Source organism: Notothenia rossii (genome assembly GCF_949606895.1).
Source record: "Notothenia rossii genome assembly, chromosome: 9".
Lineage (NCBI taxonomy): Eukaryota > Metazoa > Chordata > Actinopteri > Perciformes > Nototheniidae > Notothenia > Notothenia rossii.
Window position 1 is genome coordinate 73343432 of NC_136907.1, and position 16929 is coordinate 73360360.

The following is a 16929-nucleotide window of genomic DNA, read 5'->3' on the forward strand; positions in this document are numbered from 1 at the left end:
TACAGAACAGAGATCACATGGCAAAGACACAGACAAGAAACATACAGGCACAGCACTTTCCCTATTGCACATACATAATCAATATTGCACTTTCCCTATTGCACCTAGTGTCCGTCAGATTGCACATATCCCTATTGTGCCCATACCTATTTACACATATTGCACTTCCCCTATTTAACCTTCTCGATTGCACTACACTGTAAACATTTCACCTCCCAACAACTCCTAACACAGCATAATCACAATTGTTTCTGACCGTTCAGCAGCTTGATTGACAGCCGAACAAAGGAAACTTATACCTGTTCAATTTACAGTTTGGTAATCTATACCTTCTGCCCTCGAGGGGGCAGCAACTCAAACTCTCTGTACAGGATGTGTTTGGGGTCGCATGTGATTTTACGGCCTTGCTTTCTCACCATCTCCTCAAATGTCTCCTGAAGAGAGGATGGTGGAAGCATGCCAATTATTTTTCCAGCCCTTTTTTATCAAGCTCTGGAGTTGTGATTTAAGATTTAACTGATAAGTTACCAAACCATGTTGTAAGAAATCTTTTTGATGGAAAAACTGACTTATAAATTGAGATATGAAGAAACACAACTCAACAGAAAGTGGGAACAATTGACTCAAAACAAAGACATTTGACGGGAACAGTAGCTAACAGATACATTTATAATATAATAACATGAAGACATATCCCTAGCCTCTCATTATATTTGTATTTTGTATAGCCTTGCTGGCCATTTGTTACATGATTGTAATGTGGTTGTAACCAGCATGTTACTGCCATGTACAATGTGACAATAAAGATTTAAATAAAAAAATAAAAAAACGATTTTATCGAAGTCGCAGTATGGACAATATCCAAATCATAGGAAGCATTATATTTCTTAAAGGATTTATATGTGTTAAACATCATGAAGTATTGTGGAGCTATCCCAGCCTACAGATCCTATTCTACAGACTTAACCAAATACATTTGTTTTAAATGGTCGTTCCCTCTCATATCGCAATTGCAGTACCTGTCAAAAAGAATCACAATTAAACATTTGTCTCAGATCGTGCAGCCCGAGATTATACAGGACTGTCTCAGAAAATTAGAATATTGTGATAAAGTTCTTTATTTTCTGTAATGCAATTAAAAAAACAAAAATGTCATACATTCTGGATTCATTACAAATCAACTGAAATATTGCAAGCCTTTTATTATTTTAATATTGCTGATTATGGCATACAGCTTAAGAAAACTCAAATATCCTATCTCTAAATATTAGAATATCATGAAAAAGTATACTAGTAGGGTGTTCAACGAATCACTTGAATCGTCTAATTAACTCGAAACACCTGCAAGGGTTTCTTGAGCCTTGAAAAACACTCAGCTTGGTTCAGTAAACTAAATCACAAGTATGGGGAAGACTGCTGATCTGACTGCTGTCCAGAGGACCGTCATTGACACCCTCCATCAGGAGGGTAAGACACAAAAAGAAATTTCTCAAAGAGCAAGCTGTTGACAGAGTGCAGTTTCAAAGCACATCCACAAAAAGTCTGTTGGAAGGGGGAAATGTGGCAGGAAACGCTGCACAACCAAGAGAGATGACCGCAGCCTTAACAGCATTGTGAAGAAGAGTCGCTTCCAGAATTTGGGGGAGCTTCAAAGACAGTGGACTGAAGCTGGAGTCCAGGTATCAAAAGTCACTGTTCACAGACGTGTCCGGGAAATGGGCTACAATAGCCGTATTCCCATGGTCAAGCCACTTCTGAACTCAAGACAACGGAAGAGGCGTCTGACTTGGGCTAAGGAAAAGAAGCACTGGACAGTTGCACAGTGGTCCAAAGTCCTCTTTTCAGACGAAAGCAAGTTTTGTATTTCATTTGGAAGTCAAGGCGCCAGAGTCTGGAGAAAGGCTGGAGAGGAGCAAAATCCAAGTTGCTTGAAATCCAGTGTGAAGTTCCCACAGTCAGCGATGGTTTGGGGAGCCATGTCAGCTGCTGGTGTTGGTCCACTGTGTTTCATCAAGCCCAGAGTAAATGCAGCTGTGTACCAAGAGATTTTAGAGCACTACATGCTTCCGTCTGCTGAAAAGCTCTATGGAGATGAGGAATTCATTTTCCAGCATGATCTGGCACCTGCCCACAGTGCCAAAACCACCAGTAACTGGTGTACTGACCATGGCATTACTGTCCTCGATTGGCCTGCAAATTCCCCTGACCTGAACCCCATAGAGAATATGTGGGGTATTGTGAAGAAGAAGCTGAAAGACACCAGACCCAACAATGCTAATGAGCTAAAGGCCGCTATTGAAGCATCCTGGGCATCCATAACACCTCAGCAATGCCACAGGCTGATTGCCTCCATGCCACGCCGCATTGATGCAGTAATCCGTGCAAAAGGATTCCCAACCAAGTACTGAGTGCATTAATGGACATTTTCAAATGTTTGATTGTGTTTTGCTGTTATAAATCTTTTTTTTTTACTTGGTCTGAGGAACTATTCTAATTTTTTGAGATAGGATTTTTGAGTTTTCTTAAGCTGTATGCCATAATCAGCAATATTAAAATAATAAAAGGCTTGCAATATTTCAGTTGATTTGTAATGAATCCAGAATGTATGACATTTTTGTTTTTTTAATTGCATTACAGAAAATAAAGAACTTTATCACAATATTCTAATTTTCTGAGACAGTCCTGTACATCCAGACCCAGTGGAGCTGCTGCATACTGTGTCTATTCAGATATATTAACCAATTAAGTCCAAGATCGTATAATAGAGATCTCCTGATCGTTTATCCACTCACCCGATTAGTTAAAACTCCCTGTTGGGTATCTTGCAAGTCGGTATATCAACTTATTCATCTCTTTGTAAATCCATTGACTAAATGAACGTGTTATCAAACATTTGATAATCTTCCTTATTCAATCTTTTATTGATCTGTACATTTCATCTGATATTTCTTACTAACTAAAGATGGTGGCTCTTGTTTATGGCATGCTGCAATGGTCTCTCTTTTGTGTTCTGTAAAGCATTCTGTAAATGTGTTTGAAGTTACGACAAGGACACACTTTTTATTTGTTCTAATTTCATTTTGGGTGCATAGTATACAAGCCTGAGTGTTTCTAAGCTTGGAGCCGTTGAAATAGATGACAGCAATAAAGAGTAACTATGGAGATATAGCCATCTTCTCAGTGAAAGTCTTGTTTACTTGTACATGTCATAAAGAAGTATCAGTGTTATATTGAGATTGCTTCATAACCAAGGTAACTATTCCTCATAGTAACTTAAAAAAGTGCTATATCATTATGTAAACATTAAATATGAACACATGTATGCAATCGGTTGTTTCAGCGCACTAGAAAAGCACATAGTCCAAACCTGCTCTTCAGTTATCTACCATTTAAAAGAGATTGCATTAAATGGTAAAGCAGGTGCATCCAGTTAGGATTGAGATAAGATTAAAGGCTTGGTAAATGTGCGCACTTACACTTTTACAAATCTATAAATCTGCTCCTAATCAACACAGCAGGAGAAGTCCTTTAACGCTGATAGGAGGCACCGTGATGAAGCAGAATTTCCAATATGTTTCATTTGTTGGATTTTTATCAAAACTCCATTTCCCCGATTTCTCATGAGGGATCAATAAAGCAGATTTCACTTTATCTTATATTGTATTGTGTTACCTAAAGAAACTCACTTTCAAACACACACACACACACACACACACACACACACACACACACACACACACACACACACACACACACACACACACACACACACAAATACACACACCGGCGCTATATTGTACGCACACCATCCTGAGGGTCTCCTCAGCTCAGAGCCTGACCCCAAACATTGATGAGCTTGCACCCGAGATGAGATGCCAAGTCTCTTGCTTGAACTAGCATCACAGAGCAGCAGACTGAGTTTACATGGATGTTTCCTTCTGCACTTTGTTTCTTGAGACAACAGGGCATGTTTGGTTTGTTCTTTGAGGGAAATAGTTTTGTTGAAGCTGTTGTTAGCCTGTGGAAAAATGTAATTATAAGAAATGACTCTGGAAAAGCTGCAGATAGAGCCATAAGAAATGAATGCAGCTGATTATTTAATGTTGTTTTTATAGGCAATAATTTAAGCTGTGTTAGTTCCAGGTTTAATTTGTGCAATAAGTTCATTTCAATAAGTTTTGCAATACACATTGAACCAGTCCGGCCCTCACTGTGCAGCTCCTTCAGGGACAGGCTGTCACACGGAGAGATACCGCAGGTCCTTCCTTCCTGCAGCGGTCAGACTTTACAACCAGCACAGCCCCTAGTAGACCCCCCCCCCCCCCCCCTACACACCACAACACAGACCATATCAGCCCTTGCTGTTAAATACCAATCAACTATGTGCAATATGTGCAATATATATAAATATGCCGTTAATAACTGTGTCATTTATACCTGGCTGCTAAATCCTAAGAACTGTTACAGGATTTGTATTTTGGAACATATTTTTCTTTTACTTTTATTTTTTATATTATATTTTTTATTATATTATAACTTAGTACTTTTTTCTTAACATACAGTAGGTGATATTAAGCTGTCTGTGGCTCTTTCCTGCTGTAACGATGTCCTCTGTGGGACTAATAAAGGTATTCTCATTCTGATTCTGACTAGTACCCATTTTTTCATTTTGGCCCACTGTGTGTTTGAGTTTGACTCCCCTGGTTTAGAGAGACTAAAGCAGGAAATACATTTGAAGCAAAACAAATTAAATTCTCACACCTTGGTAACTATGTATGCTTTCTCCTGGTGCGGTATGTTCCTAATTAAAACCGTTGAGGCTGGGAATGAAAAATAAATCCTCACCCCCACACACACACACACACACACACACACACACACACACACACACACACACACACACACACACACACACACACACACACACACACACACACACACACACACACACACACACACACACACACACACACGGAGTGCATCAAGTGTACAAGAGCGATAAAAACTCAAGCAGGTTTTTCTACTTAAAATCTGCTGAGGTAGATATTTGAAGGTATTAAAAATGGAGCATGGCGATATCAAATATACATAAAGCCATATGTTTGGCTAATGTACCTTTTAACCTGGATTTGAAAAAAATGAGAGAGGAAATCAAGAGTGGAGAAATTAAAAAAAAAATCTTCTCTTTCTCTGTGACAGTCTGACATAATGCGTCTTTTCTGTTTCTCAAAATCCCTCTCTTTTATTCTTTCTTCCTCACAATGATTTTTTTTTTATTGCACCACCTCTGTCTGTATCTCAATTTCTCAATACTTCATTGCCTATTTTCCACACACACACACACACACACACACACACACACACACACACACACACACACACACACACACACACACACACACACACACACACACACACACACACACACACACACACACACACACACACACACTCCATATTTTATAAGTCCTTGTGTCTCTGCATTAAGCCGAGACTATAATGTCGTATCACATTATACGCTCTGAGCTCTGCTGCTGCAGCAGGGGGCTGAAGCTTCCTAAAAGCTCTGATTTCTGTCATGTCGGCACTGCACAATTGGATAATTGACGCTGAAAGGTACAGAATTTTACTCTCCCTCCATTTCTCCCCCTCTTATTTCAATCTGTTATACCCCCCACCCTCTCTCTAACTCATTCCAGCCTTCAAAGTGGATTTATTTTCCATTTTCTGGCTTTTTTTTTTTTTTTAACATTCGGCTGTCCTTTAAAGGTTTATAGCACATACCATAACACTCATAGACACTTTATATTAAGCTGTTGATCAAGTATTGCACTCAGCGACTTTAAGAAAAGGCAGGAATAAAAAAGAGAAAACAGCGTACAGCAGTTACAGCACATTTCAGGAGGATATCTATTACAGTTTGCTGCCGAGGCAATCTGTGTGTGAGCGCCTTCTTATAGAGAAAAGATGGCTACCACTTTGTGAGGGACCACTGATTTGGAACCGTTTCGGCTGGTTGCTCCAATTCATACTGGAATCAAGATGGTATTGACGCTGCGCTGACCCTTTCATGGGGGAGATAACTTTGTAACTCTGACTATAGGAAACACTCAAAGCTGTGTTTCATTATTTCTTATATCTGTGTCTCCTTCTTCATTTCTACCACAGCAGCTGCTTTTGATGAGTCACACCTTCCCGCTCAGAGGAGGAACAGATTGTTCTCACATATTTGGGACACAATTGCAACACAATGGAGCTTATCGTTTTTTGTTTTCACTGTTTTACCGGAAGGTGTTCTGTTTGAGGTAGATGCAATCTGAGAAAAAAGGTCGAGCACGACTGCAGCAGATTACAACTTCCAAGGATGGACTTACAATCTTATCAGGTGGGGGGGTGCTGGCGATGTAACACTTGATCTCTCCTCGCTCGCCTCGGACAGAGTACTGAACTGTATCGCTGGAGATGATTGGAGGGCCTAAGCCAGAGAGAGAGAGATGGAGAAGACATAAGAGGATTACCAACAAGTCATAAGGTCTGAGAAGCATCTTTTGCATTCAACTTACTGTAACAACCAATCACAAAGTCACAACCGCATCAACACTTGCTGTTACATAGATCCATAGCCAAAGACCCCCAATAAAATGTCTTTCAAATATGTTTGACAATGTGATATAGGTTGGTGTCATAATGGTTGGTTTATGCTCACTTAATTCCATTTGAAAATGCTTTAATGTTAAGGTTTTATAATTGTATTTTTTGCCTCTACTTCGACATGTTTCGTTGCCTTAATGTTCAACAAGGCCTTTATTTTTCTCCTACTGCCCGTGCTCTGCTTAGAGAGGACCCGCCCCTTAGCCTATCATGTACAATCTGTAGCATTAGCCAATAGCAAGGCGAGTGCTACACAGTGATGTCACTATCTTACAGAAGTAAAGAAAGGAGTCCAATGGAGGTGTTTCAGACAGGGGGGGAGTGTGTGTGCGAGAAACTCCCTCTGCAGGGAACACAAGGATTTGAGCCTCTGCGGACCATTTACTTCCATTTCCCAGTTGAACAACGCTTTAAAGGGGCCCTATTCTGCTCATTTTAAGGTTTTCTTTATAGTAAATTGTGTCTCTAATACTTCACGTTTACATAACTCAAAAACCCATATAAAACACTAAAGGAAAGGGATAACCCCACAAATCATAAAAGGGCCTTTTAAAAAGCTATGGCAGCTTGATGAGTCCCTCACTGTCCTCTGGCTGGGACAAAATGGGACTTGACTTTGACCCTTTGTGTTCACAGACACCATACATTTTATATCGTCTCTCAAAACTGACAGTAAAGGTGGATTTATAAACCATCCATCATTTTTTTCTGCTGCAAATACTTGCCTTTGTGTGATCCGCGTTAACCTAATAGAGTCAAATGTGTAAAAGAAGCCACTCTTGGACTTCAAGGACGGGACAACGAACGTGACCCTTTGTCAGTTGGCCAAGATTTAAGGAGCATTTGTGAACTCCCCTTTTCGTAATTGTGGTAATTTTGTTCGGTTTTGATTTATCAAGTAATTGCTGGTCTCTCCGTGGTGGGGGAGAGAGTTTTGACTTTGAAATGTTGGCTTTGAGCCTGTTTCGCCGCTGAAAAATGAGCTGTTGAGGTCGGGTCGGGCTTGGACCTAAATGATTCATGCCGGGTCGACAGGCAGTCTGAGACATACATGCATTTTATAGGAAATAACTCTAGATTGAACAAACACATCGTGGAGGATGTAATTGATTATTCGTGTTTGACCGAGAAGCAGGGCTGAGGGAGATTTGTTCTACATGTTAATCAGAATTCCCACAGAGGGGACATTTACATTGTTACAGCAAAGACACAATACCTAAAGAGACAATATAAAAACAGTATTTAGTAAAGTGTCTGTCCCGATATTCATGTTACGTCATGTTTCTATGTGTAGGTGTTGGTGTTTTGCTGTTCTCCCTGTCATGTTTTCCTCCTGGGTTATTGTCTGGTCCCTCTCCCTGTGTTTTTCCTCTGGTGTGTCTAGTTGTCTGATTGTGTTCACCTGTTGCCCTTGTGTTTCTCCTCCCCTGCCCGGCTGTTTCTCGTCTCGTGGTTACCCCTCCCTGTATTTAGTCTTGTCTCTTCCTGTGTTCGGTGTCGGTTCATTGTTTGTCTTTTCTGTCTCCCTCCATGTTGGTCGCGGTCAGTTTTGTTTGTTAATGCTACCTTGTGCTACTTGTGTATTTTCGTGCCATGTTTATGTTCATCAGCTTTTAAATAAAGCTCGTTTTTGTTTCTAGACCTTTTACCTTTTTATAGTCTGCATTTGGGTCCTACCTTTTCCGCAAACCGTAACAGTGGCATGCACACTTATTAAAGTTACACATTCCAATTATGGAAAGGTAAGTAGCAGCATTATACAAAAATAAGTGAAACAAAAATAAAGGAATGAAGTAGCTGCAGGATGATGTAGTAAATACTAGAGATGTCCCGATCCGATCACGTGATCGGGGAGGAGCCGATCACGTGATTTTCAAGAGATCGGAATCGGGAGAATTTTTTTTTTTTTAACATTTTGTATTCAATGTTACAAAACAAATGACCAAATGACAGCAGAATGAAGTAGAAACAGAGTAGCCAGTAATGTCATTTTTGCTTATATTACATGATACTTGTTAGACGCTTTAAAGCGACTTACATACTCAATACTGTGGGCAATCCCCACAGGAGCAACTTGGGGTGAAGTGTCTCAGGGACACAACGACATGCTGACTGCAGTGGGTTATATTACAGTTGTTATTCATATCAGTAGTAGTTGAATAGTAACTGACCGTTGACGGTGAGTGTAACCTCCGTCTCCCCGACTCCAATACGGGGAACGATGGCCTTGCAGACGTACTGGCCTGCATCGGCCTGGCTCACTGACTTCAAATACAGCTGGTTATTGTTGCTGAGCACCTGAACACACACACACGCACATGCACACACACACACACACACACACACACACACACACACACACACACACACACACACACACACACACACACACACACACACACACACACACAAATGTTTAAGACAGCATGAGATTAGAAGCAGGAAAGTAGCTTTGTGATGTAGAGGGCGGCGGATAGGGAAAGATTTTTCAAATAAAGGAGGGGGATCTATATTTAATTCATAAAACATGTTGATTTACTCGGCAGGCTCCATTAGTTTTTTTCATGGAGCTTTTCTTAACTTGTTAGGCATGAATTAAAGATTTAGAATATGAAGACTGAGTCTCAGTTCCTACCGTCTGCTTTACCACTGAGAAAACATTGATGGAGTCTGGGTCGTGGACATTAATATAGGCTGGGGTTTTCTGTCTGTAATTCGTGAGGAGTGGGATTTCCGATAATATGTGGCACCCCTTTTTAAATATTCAAAATGTTATTGGAATAAAATATGAAATCATACATGCATGAAACATGTGGGCTAATAGGTCAAAGTTTGGGGGAAGGTTAGATGGTCTGTCCTCACCATGCTGGAGCCCTTCTTGGTCCAGGTGAGGGTGAGGGGGGGGTTTCCGGACCACTTGCAGTTCAGAGTGACGTCAGCGTCCACGTCTACTGTCACAGGCCGAGGCTCAATGACCAGTATGGGGCCAACTGGAAGAGAGTAAAAAGATAAATAAGACCCCTGGATGTCAGAAGTCAAAGTCAACTTTATTGACAATCTTTCAGTTTTTGTGTACAGACAGAGAGAGATCGAAATACCATTTCCCACAATCCCGAATATAAAAGCAAATGTATATAAAAATATATATATATGCAGATACAATTTGGAATACACGCTTGATATATATAGATGCCGTTAATAAATGTGTAATATATACCTGGCTGCTAAATCCTCAGAACTGTTACAGGATGTGTATTTTGTCATTTGTATTATTTATTTTTTTATCTTTAATATGTTTTTATGCATGCTTCTTCGGTAACATTAAGCTGTCTTTGGCTCTTTTCTGCTGTAACAATGTAATGTCCCCTCTGTGGGACTAATAATAAATATATTCTGATGATAAATAAGTACCTTAAAAATCAGAATATGCTAAATATTATTAAGAAATCATTTATTTTTACTGTATTTTCCAAAATGTGTTGGAGTAGATCTTCTTTAAACTCTCATTGGGGAAACCTTTCATGTAGCTGGCAGTCAAATAAAACCTCTTATCACAAAGCAAGCATGCTTCAGTGCGGTACATTTGTTCTCGTTTAACAGCATAAGCGTAATTATTGTTTCTTTATTTTTCTTCTGTATATTTAGCAAATCACTTATTTATATTGACAGTTTAAATGGACAGCGACATCACACATTATTAGTATTTCAGTACATCAACTGCAGTGTCGGTAAAAGGTTTAATTACAGCAACAAAAGAAACATAACATACATTAAAACAGGAACAGCTCTACTGTATAAACAGCGATATATAGAAACATTTGAAAAAGCACGCTTAAGGTTATTTGAACATATTTCAAAGTATGGTCACACACTTAACTGCTTTTGATACCTATCATATTCGAAATGAACAATATGTATCACTCTCTTATAAGTGTTTGTTAGTAACCGTGTAGTAAACAGCTGAAGAAACACAGAGAATAAGGAGAGACATGGGGATAATGCAACAAAGGACAGCCCTACTACTTCTTTTCTGTAATTAGGGCTTGCTTTATTTAATGCACGTTCACTATTTGCCATGTGTCTTTCACAACAAATGCCATAAGCTAATCGAGAGGCAATGACCTAGGAATTGTATTATATTTTCTACTTTTTGTTCCTAATGCTATTTTATTTCTATTGAGATGTTTACATTTTGGAATGTTTATTTCTAGTCTTAATAAAGCACTTCTTATATTATCATAATCATTATACAGCAACAATCTTTTGCAAATTGATTCTGCACAATACATGAAAACAAGTAACAACAAATAAAATCACGGCTCTTCAACCAAACACGGACTAATATAGTTACTAGAGCATATAAATGTCAGCAGAGTCCCACTCAGCTCTGGAGTGTTTGCTCTACTCACAGTGCACGTCCACCAGGATGCTGACGTTGGTGCTTCCCACCACGTTGAAGACCTGGCAGGACACGGGCTCGGTGAAGAAGGAGTGATCAGCCGTGGTGACAAACACAGTCTCCCTCGCTCCATCCAGCAGCACGCCACCCTTCGCCCACCTGACACAGGAACACATCACCGTTTAACAACATTCCCAGCATTACAATCATTGTTATGTCAGTTATCAGCGGGAGATCTGAAAAGCATAATGAGTTTTTCTCATTTTTTGGTGGGGATCCAAATGTTTCCACTATTAGTCGACGAGTGTTTTTAAATGATCAATTAAAGCTGTTAAAGTCTCATTTGAAAAGCCTTCATGTCAAAACCCGAGGGAATGATTGCAAGCTAAGGAAATACTTTTCTCTTCATTTCCGTGATCCAGATATATAGCTGAAAATCATATAACCATATTGCACATCTGCCATTAGATGACTTTTTAATACAGGCTCAATAGGCTTAGTGCCTAAGAGCCTGGCAGCGCTCCCACTCCGGGACCCTCTGGTGTCGTTTCAAACCTCAGATTAAAACCACCGTGTTTAAGTCCAGCGTTTAGCCATTTCACTGCTTCAGTGCTGTCACTTAAGATTTACCTTGTGGTTTAATTGTTTAAATATTCAATACTTTCTCCAATTCTGTTCTGCAAGCAGAAATTACAATTCAGTATTGCCTCCAGACGGCAGTTACAAGCAGATTGTAATAGATGGAGAAAGAAATCTATTGGCATTACACAGAACTGCAATCTGGCTCTTGATGTTGGACTGCAGGCGTGCAATGAAACACTTTCCCTAAAAAATCATCAGACAGTCCGTCACATTCTTCTAAAGTCAATTAAACCAGGTCTGAGATCTTAAAGAGGCCCTTTTATGCTTTCCTGTAGTGTGTTATAAAGGTTTTTGTGCATGTCAATGGTCTGCAAAGGCTAAAATCCCCCCCCTGTCTGAAAACACCTCCATTGGACTCCTTCGTTTACTTCTGTAACATAATAGACATCACTATGTAACACTTGCGTTCCTATTGGCTGGTGCTCAACACATTGTACGTAATAGGCTAAGGGGCGGGACATCTCTAAGCGGTTGACCAATCACAACAGAGCCGGCCAGCTAACCAATCAGAGCAGACTGGGCTCTGGTTTCAGACAGAGGGTGAAAAGAGGTGCAGCAGAACATTAAAGCATGGAGACATGTCACAGTAGAGACACTACATTTCATCCGTACCTGATTCCGATGATTGGAGGGTTTCCGGTGGCCGCGCAGGTGAACGTTACTCTCTCTCCTTCCATGACGGAGCGAGGCTCGATGGAAAGGGTCACCATAGGAGGGTCTGCACAAGAGGAGATACATATTTGATATACAGTAGAACGATAAACCACATGACTGTCTTTGTTTCAGTGCAATGCATCATGAGGGATTCAATTACACAAGCTATATATTTAACAATAACATTTCAAACTCAAATTACTCTTACTGTAGTTTTTATCCCATTAATTACAACACCGGCTTTGAAAGATACATCAATCTTTTTAATTGAAAATTCAAACTTCTTTATGAGCAATCATTCCTTATTTCTTGGAGGACCCAATAGAAACCCCTTAAAACACAAAAGGGTATCAGGTTTTCCTTATGTTGAAGAAAATCAACTGGCTCAACCGCTTCAGGATAAAAATGAGTGGCTCCAAAGAGGATGCTAAATCAATGCAACAGCGATAAAAAAATCTGGAACCCGCCCTGGTTTGACGATGGGGGAAAATAGTAGCTATAAATTCCTAAACACAGCACGTAACTTCAAGATGACAGGTGCTGGGCAGGTCATTTAAATTATAGCGTGATTTCTTTATGTGCCGACACAAAATCAGCCCCACCTGCCCCTTTAGTGACAAAACGGGAAACATACGGTGGACGTTGAGGGCAACAGTGGCTCGTTTTCCCATGGGAACCGCAGGGTTGCTGGCGACACAGGTGAAGTTGCGACCACTGTCAGTGTCGGCCGGGACGATGGGCAGGTAGCTCCTGGTCGTCACCCTCTTCCTGTCAGGTAACACTTCCTGTTGGGGCGAAGACATAGAGAAGGAGAGGATGAACGTGGGTAGAATTTTGGGAGGGAGAAACAGAAAAAGATCAAAGCAGAGGAGGAGGAGGAGCACAGTGGATGTGGAAGGACGAGAAGGACATAAAAAGGAGGGAATGGGAAATGTCATGGGAGACATAAGAGAGAGGAAGGGGAGGAGACAATGAGAGGGACACAGGATGGTTATTAATGGAGCCAAGACTTAGCATAACATGGAAATAGAAAAGGCAATCTGTAATAAACAACATTTTCAGACATGATGCAGGAAAGGAAACTGAAAAGGGGAAAAGGAGAAATACACATCCGTGCTCTGGTGCTTCATCGTCATCATGTTTAATATCGGTGCAGGGAAATCTAGAAAATGTTCTTCTAATTATCGCAAGCAATTCAGTTTTATGAGGACCCTCGACCTTGCTATCGAAATGAGAGATGAATACTTATGTGAAAAAGTTGGTTAATCGTACAGATAGGGGAAGCAATTTCAAGACGATATCTTGAGCTCTGGGAATTTGAAGTGTGTTCATTTGATAGATTAAAGGACTTCCTTGTTTTTTGGAATCTATAATTAACTCTCTTTTTTGCGGCTATAAGACACACGTTATAACTCTTATCACTTCAGTCTCCCTGGATTCTGTGGAGTCTATTTTTATATAACATTAAAAGACTGATTCTTATTATTACATGATATGCTTATTGTGCTCATGAGATTGCTATGACTATAGAATAAATAGACACAATCACTAATCCCAGGTTCTGATGGGTTAGATACCAACGAGGGGAATAGTCAGAAGGAAGTTTAGCTTGCAATATTGAAAGTAGCAAGGTCGAGTGCAGAGACTGAGAGAACACAAAGAGGTATTCAGAACAGCACATCGCACCGGCCTTCACTTTGTATGGGAGCCGCGCTCCCCCGCAAAGCTAGGAAGCAACATTATGGTTTCCCGCTATATCTGCAAAATGGGGGGGGGGGTGCTAGTGGATCTCCGGAGCTGTTAGATTAATCCTTGATGGAGCATATGTGTGGGCTGGAAAGGAGTAGTTGTCGATTCTTGTTCTGTTTTCTGTGATTATCTTCCTCACCCTCTCAGACTTTCAGTTGCGCGCCACTAAAGAGACGCGTTACCATGGAAACCAAACAATGGTGTAGCTGTATGAAAGTCCGAGTGGAAACAGTCCTGAGTAAATCTGATTTTTGTCAGAAATCGGGAGAAATGTGGGAGAGATATGACCCCGGGAGGAAACCGGGAGAGGCCAATGAAATCGGGAGGGTTGACAAGTATGGGTTCGAGGCTCTTCACGGATTTGGTGGTTACAGATTACAGCTTTGCTGCCTGTGATTCCCAAAGACGTGATGAGTCCTTGGCCAAGAGAATATATCTTTTGCTCTCTTTACAATAAATACTTAAACTTCGAAGTTGTCTGTCTTTTCTGGAATTCTCAACCCAACAATTCTTGATGTGGGATGCTTTGCAACACGGCTACAAAATCTGTCAAGAAAGTGTTCACAGCCTTCTCTGTGGTGTAAAAGCGTGGTCAGTAACACGATAGCATAAGAGCAGCATGTAATATGTATGAGCGTGTGGGGGGCATAAAACGGGAAGCAAGAGATGCAAAAACATCTGTGTTTGAGCCTCTGAGTCAGTGTTTGCTGCTGCCTCCATGTGCATATGAGAGTATGAGTGTACATATGTGCGTGAGTGTATGTGTGTGTGTGTGTGTGTGTGTGTGTGTGTGTGTGTGTGTGTGTGTGTGTGTGTGTGTGTGTGTGTGTGTGTGTGTGTGTGTGTGTGTGTTTGTGTTTGTGTGTGCACTTGCAGGCATAATTTCATGAGTGTAGGAGAGCATGCAGGAGCGTGATAGTGGGAGAAAGGAGTGCAAAATATATCACTGTGATTATAAGTGTCACTAAGTACAGTTCCTGCTTTTATGTGTCGGTGTGTGAGGGAGAGTCTGCCGGTGTTACTTGGGTTAATTAAAAATATCTTGGCTCTATGTTTCCCGTTGTGTCACGACCATAAAGTTTGGAGGGGTTTCTTCACATGGGCTTCTCTTGCGGTAAACAATGGCCATACAAAATGCACTGCAGATGGAAGAGAAATGATAGACACGTTTTAAAGTGGTGCAGTGATGACGTAAACAGAAGTTAACATGGCAAGGGCTTCCTGAAAGAAAACGATGGGATTTCTCCATTGGATTTTGGAATATTGCAATAAATAAGCTATGTTGCAAACACACATTTCTGGTAGTCATAGGTTTTGTTCAACAGGATAATCTCAAGATATTTTCCACTTTTGAAGTGTATATGAAATTGCCTGAACTCAATAGCTAATTCAAAACTGTAAACGAGCTACATCACGGTTAGAGGACTTCATGTCACCACCGCTGAGCTAAAGGTGGCTAATGTTAGCGTGATAATGTTTAGCAGTCTCATTAGGCCACTTTTTAGCAACCACCATTATTATGACACTTACTGTAGAAGCTTTGGACTATCAGGAGTGGGGTATTTATTTACTGACTTAGTTTATGTCTTAGAACAAAACCAAAGGTCTTATTGTTGGCATCTCAACAAAAAAACACTTTGACTTTGATTCGTGAAATGCTAAAATGCTAACTACATTTCCCATTCTATTGGATTTAACTGCAGCATGTGTCCCGAGAGGGAATCAAAGCTACGACTGAATGAAAGCAAGTCACCGTGCAGATATTATCCGGTTTCATTCCAAACCTCATTGCTTTTTATTAAACTTTTAAAACCTCTCAATTGGAGAGATACCAAAGGCACAATTACTTTGATTCTTCCGTATGGTAATCACGCTCCAAACACTTCATTCACAAATCATCTGAAATGTTATACAACTCATACATATTTAGTGAGTTTGCGGCACAAAAAATAAACTGATTTGATAAATGATATGAGAAGGGAGAGGTTTGATATTCTCATGTCACGCTTTTGTTTTTAAATAAATATAACATGTATGCCTCAAAATACAACATGCTGAGTGTCGGCTTTGTTTATTGAGGTTGTGTCCTTTGGATGAACCCTTTCAGGGAAATGAGGGGCTGCAAAATGTGTTAAATATCGGTTTAATTGAACTCATCCTGGTCCAATAACGCTGTTTATTTCCCCTAAATATGAAGTACCTTGGTTTTTAATTATTTTGTCTGCCTGTTTCCTGTTTTATCATACAACAGAGCATGGCTTTCTCAGAGTAAGACATTACTTATAGTTAATGTGATATGGTACATATATACCAGTGATGCATTTCAGTGATGTTTACACACTTTCATTGACACTATTTAAGGTAAATACTGAGTTATCTCCAGATCTCTTAATCCCTTACAGGAATCAAGGCGCAAAATGCTGCGGGGCAACTGGTCATCAGGTCAGAATATGCAATTTATAAGCATTTAAAAAAGCTATTCAATAATAAATATGGTCTCCATCTGTAGAGATGCTATCATTTTGTCAACCAAGAAGCATGAAAGTCTTGTGCTGACTTTGCACCGCGGGGCGATGTGAGGCCTGAGGTGTACAAACTGTAATTCCCCTTTGCATCGCCCACGGCAACAAGCCTCTAAACAAACAAACAAGCAGACGGAGAGTGCAGTTACTGAGGCTGCAGATACTAGACTTTTACAAACACTTTTCCACTATAGTAGCCTTTTGAGATTATGCAGATCTCATTTTAGTGGACAGTAATAAACTCTTTATGTGGGTTTTATGTTGCGTGACCGTGTGTAGGGTGTGTGTGAGTCACCGTGGACTGGACGGCCC

The 16929-nt window shown here is 40.3% G+C and overlaps 1 protein-coding gene and 1 long non-coding RNA gene across 2 annotated transcripts in view; one reads left to right on the top strand and one right to left on the bottom strand.

The window, feature by feature from the left end:
* LOC307020224 overlaps positions 1-16929 on the top strand; it is a 411310-nt gene that overhangs the window by 37103 nt on the left and 357278 nt on the right. The gene's annotated exons all lie outside the window — the stretch shown is intronic.
* Positions 1-16929, bottom strand: part of kirrel1b (kirre like nephrin family adhesion molecule 1b) — an 82088-nt gene that overhangs the window by 12018 nt on the left and 53141 nt on the right. The window contains exons 4-10 of the mRNA XM_079651388.1: positions 16913-16929; positions 12981-13131; positions 12305-12410; positions 11061-11209; positions 9514-9641; positions 8823-8949; positions 6375-6475 (exon numbers count right to left, since the gene is read on the bottom strand). The exon at positions 16913-16929 is cut by the window's right edge and continues 141 nt beyond it. Coding sequence (XP_079507514.1) covers positions 6375-6475; positions 8823-8949; positions 9514-9641; positions 11061-11209; positions 12305-12410; positions 12981-13131; positions 16913-16929 — 779 coding nt within the window. The remainder of the gene's footprint in view (positions 1-6374; positions 6476-8822; positions 8950-9513; positions 9642-11060; positions 11210-12304; positions 12411-12980; positions 13132-16912) is intronic.